The 17,114-nt window shown below is 36.1% G+C and overlaps 1 protein-coding gene across 6 annotated transcripts in view; it reads right to left on the bottom strand.

Moving 5' to 3' along the window:
• Positions 1–17,114, bottom strand: part of CEP350 (centrosomal protein 350) — a 157,875-nt gene that overhangs the window by 95,219 nt on the left and 45,542 nt on the right. For all 6 annotated transcript variants that reach the window (XM_073011726.1, XM_073011725.1, XM_073011724.1 and 3 more), the window contains 5 exons: positions 15,573–15,686; positions 12,375–12,488; positions 6,829–6,975; positions 4,442–5,100; positions 3,316–3,437 (listed from right to left, as the gene is read on the bottom strand). In XM_073011726.1, the coding sequence (XP_072867827.1) occupies positions 3,316–3,437; positions 4,442–5,100; positions 6,829–6,975; positions 12,375–12,488; positions 15,573–15,686 (1,156 nt within the window). The remainder of the gene's footprint in view (positions 1–3,315; positions 3,438–4,441; positions 5,101–6,828; positions 6,976–12,374; positions 12,489–15,572; positions 15,687–17,114) is intronic.

Below are 17,114 nucleotides of genomic sequence, written 5' to 3' on the forward strand. Positions count from 1 at the left end.
CTTGGGAGGTTAAGGCACAAGTATCACTTGAACGCGAGAGGTGGAGGATGCAGTGCCCGAGATCGTGCCACTGCACTCCAGCTGGGAGATACAGTTAAGACTCTGTCTCAAAAAAAAAAAAAAAAAAAAAAAAGGACAACAACATGAGGCTTTGTCCTTGGTCTTGTCCATTATTTTAGGATGATGACATAAAGGTATGCTTATCAAACTTGCAGATGACAGAAAGCTGGGAGGCATGGCTGACCCAACAAATGACCAAATTATGAGACAAATTTATTTTTATAGGCTGCAATCTTAAACCAAACTAATACTGATAAATGTAAAGTTCTGCAACTGGATTAAAATAAGTAATCTGAAGGGGGGTAACCAGGACAATAAGAAGTTGAAAAGCATGTCATTAGAATGAAGGAAGAAAGACTAGAGTACAGATTCTATGCCTTAGAATATAGGCTATTACAAATGCAAAGCATGAGGTTACTGGGGCCTAAACTAAGCTGGTAGTAATGGGAATACAAAGGAAGTTATAATATAAAAGATACTGATGAATAAAAATCCAAGAGCTTTAAATTCAAGTATTTAGAATGCCAATTTTACAGCAGGTGCTATGTTGATGGTAGAGAAACAGGAGACAAAATGGATATACTTAATCCAGTTAATCCTGAGCTGGGCATGGTAGCTCACACCTGTAATTCTACCTACTTGGGAGGCTGAGGCAGAAGAATCAATCACTTGAGGCCAGAAGTTCAAGACCAGTCTGGGCAACATAGCAAGCTCCTCATCTCCAAAAAAATAAAATAAAAATTAGCCAGGCATGGCGGTGCATGCCTACAGTCACAGCTACTTGGGAGGCTGAGGTGGGAGGATCACTTGAATCCAAGAGGTTGAGGCTGCAGTGAGCTATGATCATGCCACTGCACTCCAGCCTGTGTGAAAAAGCAAGACCCTGTCTCCAAATTAAAAACAAGTAAAAAGGCTTCTTTTTTTTTTTTTTTTTTTTTTTTTTAAGACAGAGTCTCGCTCTGTCGCGTAGGCTGGAGTGCAGTGGCCGGATTTCAGCTCACTGCAAGCTCCGCCTCCCGGGTTTACGCCATTCTCCTGCCTCAGCCTCCCGAGTAGCTGGGACTACAGGCGCCCGCCACCTTGCCCGGCTAGTTTTTTTGTACTTTTTAGTAGAGACGGGGTTTCACCGTGTTCGCCAGGATGGTCTCGATCTCCTGATCTCGTGATCCACTCATCTCGGCCTCCCAAAGTGCTGGGATTACAGGCTTGAGCCACCGCGCCCGGCCAAAAGGCTTAATTCTTACACTTTAGGATCTCAAGATCTAGCAGGGATGACAGACTAATAAACAAACAGCTAAAATAAGACATCACAAATACTAAAACAAAGATTTTAAAAGTTCAGTAGGGTATAGATGAAGAAGTAATTAACTCTGCTAGCCAAGGAAAGTGACTGTTAAGTTGGATCTTCAGTTTTCAAGGTCAGATATGGAATCTGGAGTTTTCCAGGTAGCTAACACAATAGGATATGAAGAGCAAGGAAAAATGCCAAATTTTAAGCAAAAAGTAGCATGCTTTTAAACATAAAGTTATGCTAAAACTGCTAACGGAATGGGGGAGCTCAGGAATTGGGTAGCAAGAAAGTGGACACAATAAGTTAGACATCACGAGTCAAAGAAGTTGGATATTAAAAGAAAAGCGAGGAGCTGATACAAGGTAGTATGGTCTAATACTAGATTTGTTTGTGTTTGGTTTGCTTTTAATATTGGATAACTTATTTAAAATTAGAAGGAAATTCAGAGAAAGGTAAAAATTGGAGACATTAATATAGCAGGGTATGTCTGACAACAATAATAGGACTGAGGTGAACTAGAAAGTATCACCTATCTAAAAGCATTCAATCCTCTCCAGAGATGACACTTAGAAAAATAAGTAAATAAATAAATAAAAGCATTCAAATTCAAAACAAAAGTGTTATTTATACTTAAAGTTTGAAATGTATTTAGAACCTTAAGCAAAGCATATGAAATATTTCACTTTTGGGGAGTAGTATATAGAGTTGTTAAAGCACAGGCTTCTACAGTCACACTGGCTAAATTAAAGCCTATCTCTATCATTAATGTTTTGACCTTTGAGAAGGCTCTTTAGGCCTCAATTACCTCTTCTGTAAAACAGGAATAACAACAGTACCTAACTCAAGGAATTACAAGGGTTAAATAAGATAATATATGCAAAGCACTTAGATCATTGCCTGGAACCTAAGAAACACTAATAAATGTTAGCTATTTTTATTGACAGTATTATTCTAGGGACAATGGGGTAAAAAAAGGACTATGCGGGCCAGGTGCAATGGCTCACGCCTGTAATCCCAGCACTTTGGGAGGCTGAGGTGGGTGGATCACTTGAGGTCAGGAGTTTAAGACCAGCCTGGCCAAGATGGTGAAACGCCGTCTCTACTAAAAACACAAAATTAGCCAGGTGGTAATGGCACATGCCTGTAATCCCAGCTATGCAGGAGGTTGAGACAAAAGAATCGCTTGAGTGTGGGAGGCAGAGGTTGCAGTGAACCAAGATTGGCCACTGCACTCCAATCTGGGCAAGAGAGTGAAACCCTGTCTCCAAAAAAACCCATAACCCAATGGATAGTGATTTTGATTTCTATTTACACATTCTCAAAGAATTTCAAAATCTTTCCTTTTCCAAAATGGTTATTATTACAAAGTATAATTTATAACCACGTAATCTAAACATCACCTTTACTTCCAGTTTTTTTGTTTACTTTATTGTAAACAATATATTACAGCAAAAAAAAATTTCTTAAGAAAATTTAAGGTAAAATAGTCTGTTGACTATCTGAAATCAAATCAGATCCCTCCCTAGTCCTTATTAGTAGGTTCACAAGCGTATCCAAAGGTAGCTCTTGAAAGTACAATGGATAAATTGTTCTTACACATAAGAAGAAATCTTAAATAGCAGTGGATACAGAAATCCTGTCTGAAAATTATTAACCACAAACACTTTAAAATTTCACGGTCATTCATTCATCCAACACACTTTTATTGTAAAGGCAAGAGTGCTTCCAGCTAAAAAAGAAACTGACATCTACATTAAAAGGTAAAATTTGAACAATTGGCCTAGGGCATACAGTAAGTACAGATGTGCACTATGCTTAAATTTCAGAAGATATGAACCAATTTCTAAATAAACCTCTCTGCTCTCTTATTCACAAAGGTCAACAAAATTCACTGAACACAGACCACTCCACTAAATTTCATGAAAAGAAAGAATCTTAATCATCTTTCATTCTTCCCTTTTTACCTTGCAAGAGGCTGTGGAGGTTCCGAGAGAGACAGGTCACTACTGGAAGATGCACTTGGGGGACGTTCCTGTATTTTGTTTTCTTTGTCAGATTCTCCAGATGGCTGATACCCTGGTTTGGCCTAGGAGAAAAGGACATCAAATTTATATGAGTTCTATCACAAAGATATATTCAGGTAGCACCTAAGATAAACATTAAGTCACTTCAGCTCTACAAAGATCATAAACTGTACGAGTTTTTTTCTCAAAACCAAAAATTGATTTTGTCTTAAAAACAAACGTTACTAATAGCTAAACGCCATCTAAAATCCAACAAGGAGCCACGCTCTTTGGGAGGCTGAAGTGGGAGGATCACTTGAGTCCAGGTGTTCAAGACCAGCATGGGCAACACAGTGCGACCCTGTCTCTACAAAAAATAAACAATTTCCCAGGCATGGTGGTGCACACCTCCTACCTCCACTTCCACCTCTACCTCTTTTGCCTCTGCCACCCTTGAGACAGCAAGACCAACTCCTCCTCTTCCTCCTCCTCTCAGCCTATTCAACATGAAGATGACGAGGATAAAGACCTTGATGATCCATTTCCACTTAATGAATAGTCAATATATTTTCTCTTCCTTATGATTTTCTTAATAACATTTTCTTTAGTGTATTTCACTGCAAGAATACAGTGCATAATATAGACAACATATAAAATATGTGTTAATCAACATTATGTTATAAGGCTTCCGGTCAACAGTTGGCTATTAGTTAATTAGTTTTTGGAAAATCAAAAGTTACAAGTGGATTTTCAACTGCGAAGGGGTTGGCACCCCAATCCCCACATTGTTCAAGGGTCAACTGTATTTGTTCAGTATTACAATGAAAACTATGCAGGGATTTAACTAATAGCAATGATGAGAGGAAAATAAATCAGTCACAATCACTGTAGGAAATTCTTATTTCAGCTTTTATTTTCCATCACATTTATCACATTACTCCCCATATTTAATACACTTCATGAAGGCCACGATTTTTATTAGTATTATCTGAGCATACTAGGAATGATGGGTAATGTTTAAATAGTATAGCAAATAAGCATTTCCTAACCATGAATGACTCTCCTTTATATATGTCACTACTATTACCTGTGTTTCCTGCGTAACATGTTGATGAGATGGCTCTTCAAGCAAGGTCTTTTCTAGTAGCAATTTGGAGTAAGTCTCCTGTAGTCGCCTAGTTGCTGATGGCTCAGAAGGAGGCACATTTTTTACTTTAGTAAAGGCTTCTTTCTGCTTCCGGTAGAGCTCTTGTAATCGTTTGTTTTTCTGTTCTGTAGCCTCCTTTTGAGCCTTCTTCTCTTCATTTTGCTTTCTCTTCCTTTCCTCTTGCTGCCTAACAATGTACTGTCGTACCTCGTCTGTGTCATAGTGGCGCCTTTTAGAAATAACAGGGGGATCCTCATTAGCTGTTATTTTGTCAGGTTTTCTTTTTACTGGGCTGTGACTCCTAGGAGCGTGTATTGGTGCTGATGACTTCTGATTCTGTAAGTCTCCAGTATCTTGCTTTGCAGTGTGAGCTGTAGAATCTAGCTGTAGGTCATCAAGAATGCCACGAATTTCAACAGGTAAAAAGTCCTTATTTAAGGCAGTATTTTCCTCCTGCTTATTATCTGGAAGAGATGAAGCTAGTTTCTTTATATTATTTTCAGACCGAGATTTACTTCTCGAACGTTCTGAGTTTCGTTGAAGATGTCTATGTAAAACGTCCAACCTGGGATCAGATTCTGCTCTTCCAATGTGACCCCCTGCAAAGTATGAACTGTTAGTGATATACTGAAATTCTATACTCATTCCTAAGATTTAACTGCATTAACAAGAAAATTAGAGAATTTCATTTTAACTTAAACTCAAATTAAAATATCCTATAGTCTTCTGAAGAACATTATAAAAGGAAAGAAAAGCTTCCCTTTTTAGCAGTAAAAGAATCTCAGTCTTCCGGAAAACTGTATTTCCTTGGTTTGTTTTTAAATACAGTTTGAAATATTTCTGGAAAAAAAGGATAGCTCTTATGGTTGTTATTAATATTTAGCATTTCGATTTCTCTCTCATATACATATTTAATGTTACTATTTCTCTCAAAAGGCTGTTAAAAACGTCAACAGTCTTTTTAGTGGAAGGCATCCCAATGAGAAGCAAGGAAATGGAAATGTCTTAATAATCCTAAAAAATGTATTTTTTAAAGCTTTGCAAAGACTAGACTGCATATGCCAAATAATAATGGCACTGAAAATATTAGTTTTTCTGAAAATTCTACAACACTGACCCATTTCATAATTACATGAAATGGCACTATGTTCAGACAAGTTTATCAAAGGATTTCTGAAACTTTATATTTCTCGTTGATATAAGGAAAAGATTAGCATTAGTCTCTCATCTGATCACATTTACATTTTTAAACATCTATATAACAAATGCTCAAATATTCTTAAAATTGTGTGTATTTTACCCTATTTCCAGAGAAAATGGGCAAAGTTTAGCAAGAAACATGAAGAATATAATGATTCCTTTTACTAGAATGCTGCTTCTACAGAGCCAGGGATTGGGTCTATTTTGCTTATTTTGAAGCCCAAGAGATTACAGCAGTGCCTACTATGTAGTGGGCACTCAGTAAATATTTGTTGAATAAATGTTAAGCCTCTACAACTCTCCAGTGAAGGATGGAAAAACTTAAAATATTCAGGAAAAAAAATCATGTTATCATCAAAATATCTGGTAACATGGCTTTAGACTGAGAATACACATGAGCGTATTTACAAGCTAGATAAAAGTGAAGAGGCCCAAATACAAAGTATTGACTTCTATGTGCCAAATTATAGTTGCAACTGCATCTTACTGAATCCATTCCAGAAGTTCACATTAAATTGAAACAAATTTGGCTGCTAAAAAGAAAAACTGGCATATGAGTACTTATTTCACTTCCCAAAATTAGTGTTCATGAAAAAAGCAGTTATTTGAAATAGTGCTCACTCAAGAAACTTTGATAGGAGAAAAACAGTGGACTTGAGGGTCAAACTAAACAGTTCTGCCACCAAATCTGACACCCACTGACTACAAACCCATGGGAAAAATCACTTCTCTTTCGGAGCCTGTTTCCCTAATCTGTCAAATAAAAAAATCTAACCTTGTGAATGTTTGTACATGTTTGCTTGAATATGTTGGGATGAACCAGGTTGGACTTGATTCTCTCTAAGGTCCCTAAAAGTCTAATATGATTTCATTAAAATAATGCTTTCATATTCACGACAGCTAAATGAAATTAATACAACATAAAATTATTCATAAAGATGAACATAACACCTATATGCAGATATTATCCATAAACAAGCCCAATAGAACATTTTTTTCTTTTTTGAGCTACATTCAAAATTATAAAGCAAAGTCCTAACACATTCTTAAGAGTACTTTTTCCTTCTCTAAGTACTTGATAGCAATTTTTAATTGTTTTCTCAACAATTTTAATTATAACTACTTACCAGATTTAACAGTTCTTTCTCTTCCACCTCTGTCACTTGATGCTGTTCTTCGCTGTTTTGGCTCCATTCTGGGTGCAGGTCCCAGAATCTTCTTTACTAATTTTTGCCCATCTCGCCACGAAGATGTACTTATAAGATGACTACTACCTAAAAAAATACATTGCACTGAAATTAAAACGTAAATTTTAATTGCAAGAAGTATATCTACTCAACCATACAGGTTTTATTATTAATCTTATGCTTATCTGTCAAGGTCAAAAGATTTACAAACAATGATATTGTTAAACCCTAACCTCCCCAAGTCAGTTAACCATTTGTTTATATCTTGATTTACCCACACATCTGAAATAAATGTAAAATGCTTTGGAAGTTAAGTACCAAATAATGATTCTTAAACCTCAAGAACTAAGGCACAAGACCGGCCTCGCCAACATGGCAAAACCCTGTCTGTACTAAAAGATACAAAAAATTAGCCAGGCATGGTGGAGGGTGCCTATAATCCCAGTTACCAAGGAGGCTGAGACACGAGAATCGCTTGAACCCAAGCAGCAGAGGTTGCAGTGAGCTGAGATCACACCCCGCTGCACTCTAGCCTGGCGACAGAGCAAAACACCATCTCAAAAAAAAGAACTAAGGCAGCAAATTTGACAAAACAAAAATATGTCTTAACACACAACAAGTGTTTGATTTACCAATATCTAGCACCATACATGGCACACGATAAAATAATACGTTTGCTAAAAAAAAAAAAAGACTTAATCAAAGAACATGTAAAAACTTTTGAGGAAACATATAACAAAGAGTTAACAATGATTACTTTTGAAGGGGATGGTATTACAGGGACTTTCACATTATATTTTACAGGTATATACCAAAAGTACACACCACTTTTCTATGTACAAAACAGTAACATTTAAAAAGTATAATCATTTTAAAAGGTCCTCACATCATAAAAATTCAAAAAAATAAGTGATTCAATAAATACAACTGTTTACCAGGAGAAAAAAGGATTTTCATCCATTAGCTTCAGAATGTAAGAAATTAAAAATTAAGCAATCATCTCAAAATAGACAGTGACTAAAAAAAGTGAAATAAAAGACTGTTTACAAAATAGAAACTACAAAAAATAAACATGGAATAAAAGTGTTTAAATGCAAAATAAGATAAGAAATAGAGGTCAGGCCTGGTGGCTCATGCCTGTAATCCCAGCACTTTGAGAGGCTGAGGTAGGAGAAATGCTTGGGGCCAAGAGTTCGAATCCAGCTTGGGAAACACAGCAAGATCCTGTCTCTACAAAGAATTAAGATTAAAAAAAAATTAGCTGGGTACAGTGATGCGTGCCTGTAGTCACAGCTACCGAGGAGGCTGAGGTGGGAGGATCGCTTGAACCCAGGAGTTCAAGGATACAGTCAGCTAAGATTATGCCACTGTGCTCCAGCCTGGGACACTGAGTGAGATCCTGCCTCCAAAAAAAAAAAGGAAGGAAGAAAAGGAAGGGAGGAAGAAATAGTAGCACTTCAAGCCTAATTAAATTATTATAAACATTTTTACATTAATAGCCAATGCTGATAAAATTATAATAAAATCATTCTGCCTATACATTACTTGCTGAAATATAAGTGGATATAGTTTCTTTTAAAAAAAAAAAAAAAGCAAACATGAGATTATGTGTCACGGACCCCAACAGTATTCATTCCCGTTGATCAATGATCCAACAAACAGAAATGTATATAATATAAATAATCTAAAAGAAAGAAAAAAATAAATGAAAATGTTGACTGTATCATTTTTATACTATCAGAAGTAACTAAATACTGAATAATGGTGAATAATTACTATTTCTATTAGAATATTGTGTGGCCATTACAAATCACAATTTTCATAAGAAACAATAGAAATGTTCCTCTGAGAAGATGCAAAAATCAATGAAATTTTACATATACCAAAAAATGTACATAAACAGTGATTACCACAACATACTATTATAATTTTAAAATGAATGTAAGGAAACATACAAAGTAATACTTGTTCTTTATTTAAGTCTGGATTGTGGTTTTATCTGTTTTCTTCTATTTTCCCAGCTGTCTGTGATGCTATTTTATTGTATTTATAATAAAAGACATTCCATTTAGAGTTTCTTTAAAAAGGGCTTTAATTTGTAAGTTTAAATGGAAGTATCATTTTAATAAAAACATCAATTATAAAAAGGTGAGTTTTAATGTGTGCTGTTTACTTTAGAAATGTTTTTGTACCTTGTTATTAACCTTATACAGTTGACCTAAAATATTTAAAGGGTTTTAAGTATACTGTTCAATCTATTTATAAGAAACTTTATGTTCTTATGTAAAATGAGAGAACAGGCTTCTCTTCAATTTCAGCCTGATTTTCTGAATCAAAAACAAGCAACCATGAATACACTGGGTAGTTATTTATACATGTTGGCATCTGAATATTGAGGGATTATTTCTAAATTCTAACTTTCTGGAAGAGTTACACACAGTCACTGGTTTAAAAAAAAAAAAAAAAAGGACTTCCACTACATAAACTATTAATACAGCTTTAGCACATTTAATGACTCTCTATCTAGCTCATTGCCACAGTGCATATATGAGAATTAGCCTACCACAAAACTGGATGAATACAATTCAAGATCAGTGTTCATAAGTTTTAGTGGTCCCTGTGCTTCATTTCAAACTACGCTTCTGAAAACAGTATTATGTAATGCCACATGAAACACAATACTTCTTAAAAATGTAATTATTGCCTGGGTGCAATGGCTCATGCCTGTAATCCTAACACTTTGGGAGGCTAAGACAGTCGTATTGCTTGAGGCTAGGAGTTCAAGACCAGCCTGGCCAACACGGCAAAACCCCATCTCTACTAAAAATACAAAAATTAGCCGGGCATGGTGGCACATGCTTGTCATTCCAGCTACTCGGGAGGCTGAGGCACGAGAATCATTTGAACCAGGAGGTGGAGATTACAGTGAGCCAAGACTGTGCCACTGTACACCAGCTTGAGTGACAGAGCAAGACTGTCTCAAAAAATAAAGTAAAATAAAATATAATTGATAACTCAATTATCAATTGAGCTCAGATATCAGATATCAAGTTATCAAGTGAGCTCAGATAACTCACGTTTTTGTAACATTTTATTTTTTTATCTGTATGTAGCAAGTGTCACTCTATTATGACATCTAAAGTTAACAATGGGTGTCACAGAATGTGTTATCCGCCATTCTACTGATTAGCGTATGACTAGAAAAACAGATGCCTGATCGAAAACCAGCACCCCGTCAGTTTTGCCCTGCTGTTCTCATAACATCTTGTGACCTCTTACCGCAGCACTCATCATACTTTATTGTAACCGCATATCTATTTCCTGCCAAGACTATAAGCTCCATGAAGGCAGCGGCTAGATGCATCTTGCTTACCAATGTATTGTCTAAGTTTAGTACAGCACAGTACCTCACATACAGCAAATGCTCAAAAATATTAATATTTGTAGAATAAATGAATGAATGAATGAATGTAGAATGTCTCTAAATTGATAGTGACAGGTTCCCAACTTTCTCCATTCTCTTGGTCCAAATTACTCACTGAGATGAATATGACATTCTAAATAGCCATTTTCAGTATGGTCAGAAATAATAATTACTATTATTAATGGAGTCATAGCTAACAGCTGAGTCCTTATCATGTGCCAGGCATATGAGTGCTTTTGGGTATTAACTCCTAGTTCTCAGAACACCCCTGTAGGATAAATACTACTGCTTTCCCATTTTACATATGGGAAAACCAAGGCACACTAAAATTAGCTCATTTACCAAAGGAACAAAGCTAGTCATAAATCTGGGCAATCTGGATGAGGGCCAAAATGTTATGGAACTAGAGAATTATCTTCTTTCTATCCTTGATCAATTCAGAATTCCACCTGACCAATAATGGGATGGAACACCACAGTTCTGATGTGCAACATTTATTATCTTTTGAGAATAAGTGAAAGGATTTAGTGACAATCAGAAACAATCCCCTTGTATATAAATTTCACAACCTAAAAATTACCTTTAATCTGGTTAACTTATATTAAAAATAATCATTAAAAAAACTGGAGGGATGACCAATGTGTTCAGTACGTTGATGAACATATGGTGAACAAATGGTTTCATGGATGTATAAAAATATGAAAATGTATCAAACTATACATTCTAAATATGTGCAGTTTATGTCAATTACACCTTAACACACACACACACGTGCACACACACACGATACATAAAATGTATTAATTTTTCATATGTGCCAAACAATGAGAAATTTGGTAACAGTAATATTTAACTTCAAGATGGATTAAAGACTTAAATGTAAGACCTAAAACCATAAAAACCCTAGAAGAAAACCTAGGCAATACCATTCAGGACACACGCATGGGCAAAGACTTCATGACTAAAACACCAAAAGCAATGGCAACAAAAGCCAAAATTGACAAATAGGGTCTAATTAAACTAAAGAGCTTCTGTACAGCAAAAGAAACCATCATCAGAGTGAACAGGCAACCTACAGAATGGGAGAAAATTTCTGCAATCTATCCATCTGACAAAGGGCTAACATCCAGAATCTACAAGGAACTTAAACAAATTTACAAGAAAAAAACAAACAACCCCATCAAAAAGTGGGCAAACGATATGAACAGACACTTCTCAAAAGAAAACATTTATGCAGCCAAAAACATATGAAAAAAAACTCATCATCACTGGTCATTAGAGAAATGCAAATCAAAACCACAATGAGATACCATCTCATGCCAGTTAGAATGGTGATCATTAAAAATTCAGGAAACAACAGATGTTGGAGAGGATGTGGGGGAATAGGAACGCTTTTACACTGTTGGTGGGAGTGTAAGTTAGTTCAACTATTGTGGAAGACAGTGTGGCAATTTCTCAAGAATCTAGAACTAGAAATACCATTTGACTCAGCATTCCCATTATTGGGTATATACCCAAAGGATTATAAATCATTCTACTATAAAGACACATGCACATGTATGTTTACTGCAGCACCATTCACAACAGAAAAGACTTGGAACCAACCCAAATGTCCATCAATGATAGACTGGATTAAGAAAATGTGGCACATATATACCATGGAATACTATGCAGCCATAAAAAAGGATGAGTTCATGTCCTTTGCAGGGACATGGATGAAGCTGGAAACCATCATTCTCAGCAAACAAACACAGGAACAGAAAACCAAACACCGCATGTTCTCACTCATAAGTGGGAGCTGAACAATGAGAACACATGGACACAGGGAGGAGAACATTACACACCGGGGCCTGTCGGGGGCTGGGGGGCCAGGGGAGGGATAGCATTAGGAAAAATACCTAATGCAGATGATGGGTTGATGGGTACAGCAAACCACCATGGCACGTGCATACCCTGTGTAACAAACCTGCACGTTCTGCACATGTATCCCAGAACTTAAAGTATAATGAAAAAATTAATCAATTTAAAAGAAAAAAAGGATGGATATGTTGAGAAAACTAACCTGTTCTGCATTCTGTACTTGATAACTGTGCTACTTTCTGGACTTTTCGTACTGGCTTGACTACTTTCTTCTCTTTACTTTTTTCAGCAGGTTTCTCCTTTATAGAAATATCATCTGAAAAGCAGAAACATTTACAGCAAATAAAACAATGATTCTCACTCACTTACTTATCCTCCCCCTACAGGAAAAATCAGTGTAAAGTATATGCTGCAGGAAGGGAAAAAGAAACCTACATTGAGGCTATTTCTATGGCCCATATAATACTGACATCAACTCCTTTTATGGAAAAAAGGAGTTGGAAAATATCTAAAGATTATCACTACTCCACTATTGGGTTCCAATCCTTTGTTATTTATTTATTCTTCTAAGAAACTCTTGAGAAATTTACTTAGTTTCACAAATTCTTTCCAAGTCAGGATCATTGCATTTTATAGAATCTCAGAGGTGCGCACTCTCACAGATTCCTATTCCATTTAGAAATTTCTATATAAAAACTTTACAAAATACTCAATAAAATATTCTTAAATTAAGGCTTTATGATGATGCTAGTAAAACATGTCAAGGTATTTTATACATACATTATTACTAATTTTTTAAAAATCCAACTTGCAGAAATAAACTGACTACACATGTTAAGCTTAAAAAATTAACCTCAATTATGGATGTGAATAAATGTACTTTAAAATATGTGTAGAGTTCTGCATTCTGGACAGAGTGGAAATAAGTATAAGTAAAGGCCTTAAAGGAGGACCATACCTAGTATCTAAAAAAAACCAGCAAGCAGGTCAGTGTGAGTGGACTGAACAAAGAAAAGAATAGTAGGAACTAGGGTCAGAGACATAACTAAGGGCCAGATCATGCAGGGCTATTTAGGCCATTGTAAGAATTCCAGGTTTCACTTAAGAGTGAGATGGAAGGTTTTGAGAGATTATGAATAAAGGAGCAACATGATCTAAATTAATTTTTAGCAAGTTATGATGACAATAGACTCATTAGAAGAAGAGCAGATAGAGGAAGACCAGTGAGGAGACTACCAGAATAATCCAGATAGGAAACTGATGGTGCCCTCAATCTAGGTGGTGGTGATAGAAATAGTGAAAGTGATTATATTCTAAGTATATTTCAGACAATATTACATACAAAATATGAGGCAGGGATGTGATACTCAAGAGTGACAAGATTTGGGGGCCTGAACAATTAAAGGGATATAATTAAGTGACATGGAGACACTACCAGAGTAGCAGGTTTAAAGGGTATATCATGACCACATTTATTTAGTTAGTTCCATTTTGGATATATTAAGATTGAGAAATCTATTGTACATCCAAAGGGAGACATGAAAGTAGCAGCTGGATATAAGTTAATTCACAGGGCAAGTGTGGGCCAAAGACATTACTCTGGGAATCACTAGTAACAGGGAACATTTAAAGACCTGAGACTAATTTGTCCTGTGTACATATAGACAAGCTTTAAAAAAAGAAAGAAAAATAGAGTGAGTAGAGGGAGAGAGATTGGAGAGACAGAAAATGAAAGAAAGGGAAGAAAAGGAAGGGGGGAAGGTAAGAAAAAAAAAAGAAATTTTAAAAAAAAGAGAGAGGAGAAAGAAAGAAAGAAAGCCAGCCAGCCTGCCTGCCCAAGCACTGAGGACTGAGGTCAGGGCATCCTGATGATTAGGGAAAAACAACTGAAAAATAATAGTTAGCTTTAGGAGGAAAACCAGATACTTAAAAGTATTCTAGATGTCAAGTGAACAGTTTCAAAGAAGTGATCAATCATGCTGCTGACAGATCATGATAACAAATTAGTATTAAATATTGCATTTAGCAATGCAGAAGTCACTGATGATCTTGATAAACAGGAACAAACACCTATAGAAAGGATTTAAGAGAAAGACAGGAGACAAATTGAAGACAATGAGCATAAGGAAACTTTTCGCAGTTTTGCTGAACACAAGAAACAAACAGGGCAGCAGCTGGAGAAAAGTAAGGCCAAAAGAGGGGTTCTTTTATGATGACTGATATAACAGCACATTATCACATAGTATGTTGATGAGCATGACCTGGTAGAGAGGGAAAACTTGATGATGCAAAAGAAAGGCAATAGGGCTGAAGTAACATCCTTAAATACATAAGAGCAAATGGAATCTAAAACACAAGCAGATGGGTGAGTCTTAGCTAGGCACATCATAGTTCATCTACCATAACAAGAGAGAATGCAGAATATGAAAGTCTTCTGACATAGTCTACTAGTCTACAATGATACTATCCTATGAGATATATTGTTATTATTCCTATTTTACAGATGAGAAAACCAATAAAGAGAAGTCATGTAACACAGCTAATATACTCAACTAATAAGTGACAGAGGCAGAACTGGAACCCTTGAAAGCTGATTCCAAAATCTTTGCTCTTAACTACTACATTATTCTTCCTTTCCACATGAGAAAAAAATTTCTGAATTGAGTGTTGTTGTATAATAATAGCAAGAAAACTGGATTGGACACTTAATGCCACAGAAATGTATTAGTAGAAGCTTTATGAGGGCTTACTACAAAGACCTCACACTTTAGAATCACAGTTGGTTTCGAATCTTGGCTTCCATTCTTAACTACTCTATCCAACCCTAGGAAAATGACTCTTTGAGCCTCCATTTCCTCAACTGTAAAAAATACAAAAGACCACTCAGCATCTTGCCCAAGCTCATACTATTGGGTAGGTAGTACCATTATTAGTATGACCTTCCTATTACCCTCTCCCAGTCTTCCATGGGTTCCTCTTATTTCCAATTCCTAACTTATTCCCTTCCTATAATAATTATTTTTATTTTGGTATCTTGCTCTCATGTAAGTATCTTATCTGCTGCCTGACAAATTACTACGTCGAAGATCTCAGAGGCCTAAGCAGAAGTAAACTTCAACTAAATTCTGCTATGTTTCCTTCAAATCAGGCAGTCCAAACTCTGAAAGTCTCTCAGTTTAAACATAGCCTAGTTTCTGTCTCATTAACCATGTAAGCTAATTTTAACCCTGGAGCTGAGTCTAGAGGCTAACAGAGCCTTATGCCTCAAACCACTACAACTTCAGTATGCCGTGCAGTTAGAGAAGGAAAATATTGTTAGTTTGGTGACAATTTTATATGTAAATATTATAAATTAGAGAGCATGTATGACACTCAAAACATAAGAAAGTTCTATTCTCACCTGCAAAGTGAAGTGCTAAATCTCGATACAGTTCTCTACTCATGTTTTGAAACTCAGCCTCCTGCCACACTTTCCCATCAGGTGTTCGAATCTTGGTCTCTGAAGGGTTGAAACCTAATACACACCAGTAACACAGAATATTCTTATCAAAGTTGCTTTATAAGTTTTGTTTGTTATACTTTTTAAAGTGATATATAATCGACATACATAAAATTCACGCTTAAGTGTACAATTCAGTGGTTTATAGTATAGTCACAAAATTGCAAAACTATTGTCATTATCTAATTCCAGAGCATTTAATCAGCCTGAAAGAAACCCTGTACCTCTTAGCAGTCACTCCTTGTATAACCCACTCCATCCCCTGGCAACTACTAATCTACTTTCTATCTTTACGGATTTTCCTATTCTGGACCTTTCATATAAACCAAATCATATATCATGTGGTCTTTTGTGTCTTATTTTTATCTCACTTTTCATGTTTCCAAGGTTCAACCATCATGTAACATGTATCAGGGCTTTATTCCTTTTTATTGCCAAGTGATAGTCCATTGCATGACCATACCAATACTTTAGCCATTCATCAGCCGATAGACCTTTGGATTTTTTCTACTTTTTGGCTATTATTAATAATGCTGCTATGAACATTCTTGTGTAAGTTTTTGTGTAGACACATTTTCAATTCCCTTGGGTATTATACCTAGAAGTAGAATTGCTGGGTCATACAGTAACTCTATGCTTAACTTATTGAGGAACTACCAAATTTTATTTTATTTATTTTACTTTATCTATCTTATCTATTTTATTTTATTTCATTTTACTTTATTTTTTGAGATAGAGTCTCAGTGTGTCACCCAGGCTGGAGTGCAATGGCATGATCTCAGCTCACTGCAACCTCCGCCTCCTGGGTTCAAGTGATTTTCCTGCCTCAGCCTCTCAAGTAGTTGGTGCTATAGGCACACACCACCATACCCAGATAATTTTTGTATTTTTATTAGAGACAGAGTTTCACCATGTTGGCCAGGCTGGTCTCAAACTCCTGACCTCAAGTGATCCACCCGCCTTGGTCTCCCAAAATGCTGGGATTACAGGCATAAGCCACCGCACCCAGTCTACCAAACTGTTTTCTAAAGCAGCTGTACCATTTTACATTCTCACCAGCAATGTATCGGGGTCCTACTTTTTCAACATCCTTGCCAATACTTATTGTATGGCCACCCTAGTGGGTATAAAGTAGTAACTCATTGTGGTTTTGATTCATATTCCCCTAATAACTAATGATGTTGAGCAGCTTTTCTAAGCTTTTAAAAGAGGAATGCATAATTAGCTACCACATAGTATGTTAACACATACTGTTTAGGAAAAGTAAGCATCAGTGAGACAAAGCAATATACATTCATTCAAAAAGACTAGAAGGGGAGAAGCACTAAATTAAATGATAAAAGAATACCGATCATAAATCATGAATTTCAAAGACACGAACTACCCTTCTCCAGATGAAGGGAGAGACAATACTATGTATTCTTCTTATCTTTGAAGACAGGC

The sequence above is a fragment of the Chlorocebus sabaeus genome, chromosome 25 (genome assembly GCF_047675955.1).
Source record: "Chlorocebus sabaeus isolate Y175 chromosome 25, mChlSab1.0.hap1, whole genome shotgun sequence".
Lineage (NCBI taxonomy): Eukaryota > Metazoa > Chordata > Mammalia > Primates > Cercopithecidae > Chlorocebus > Chlorocebus sabaeus.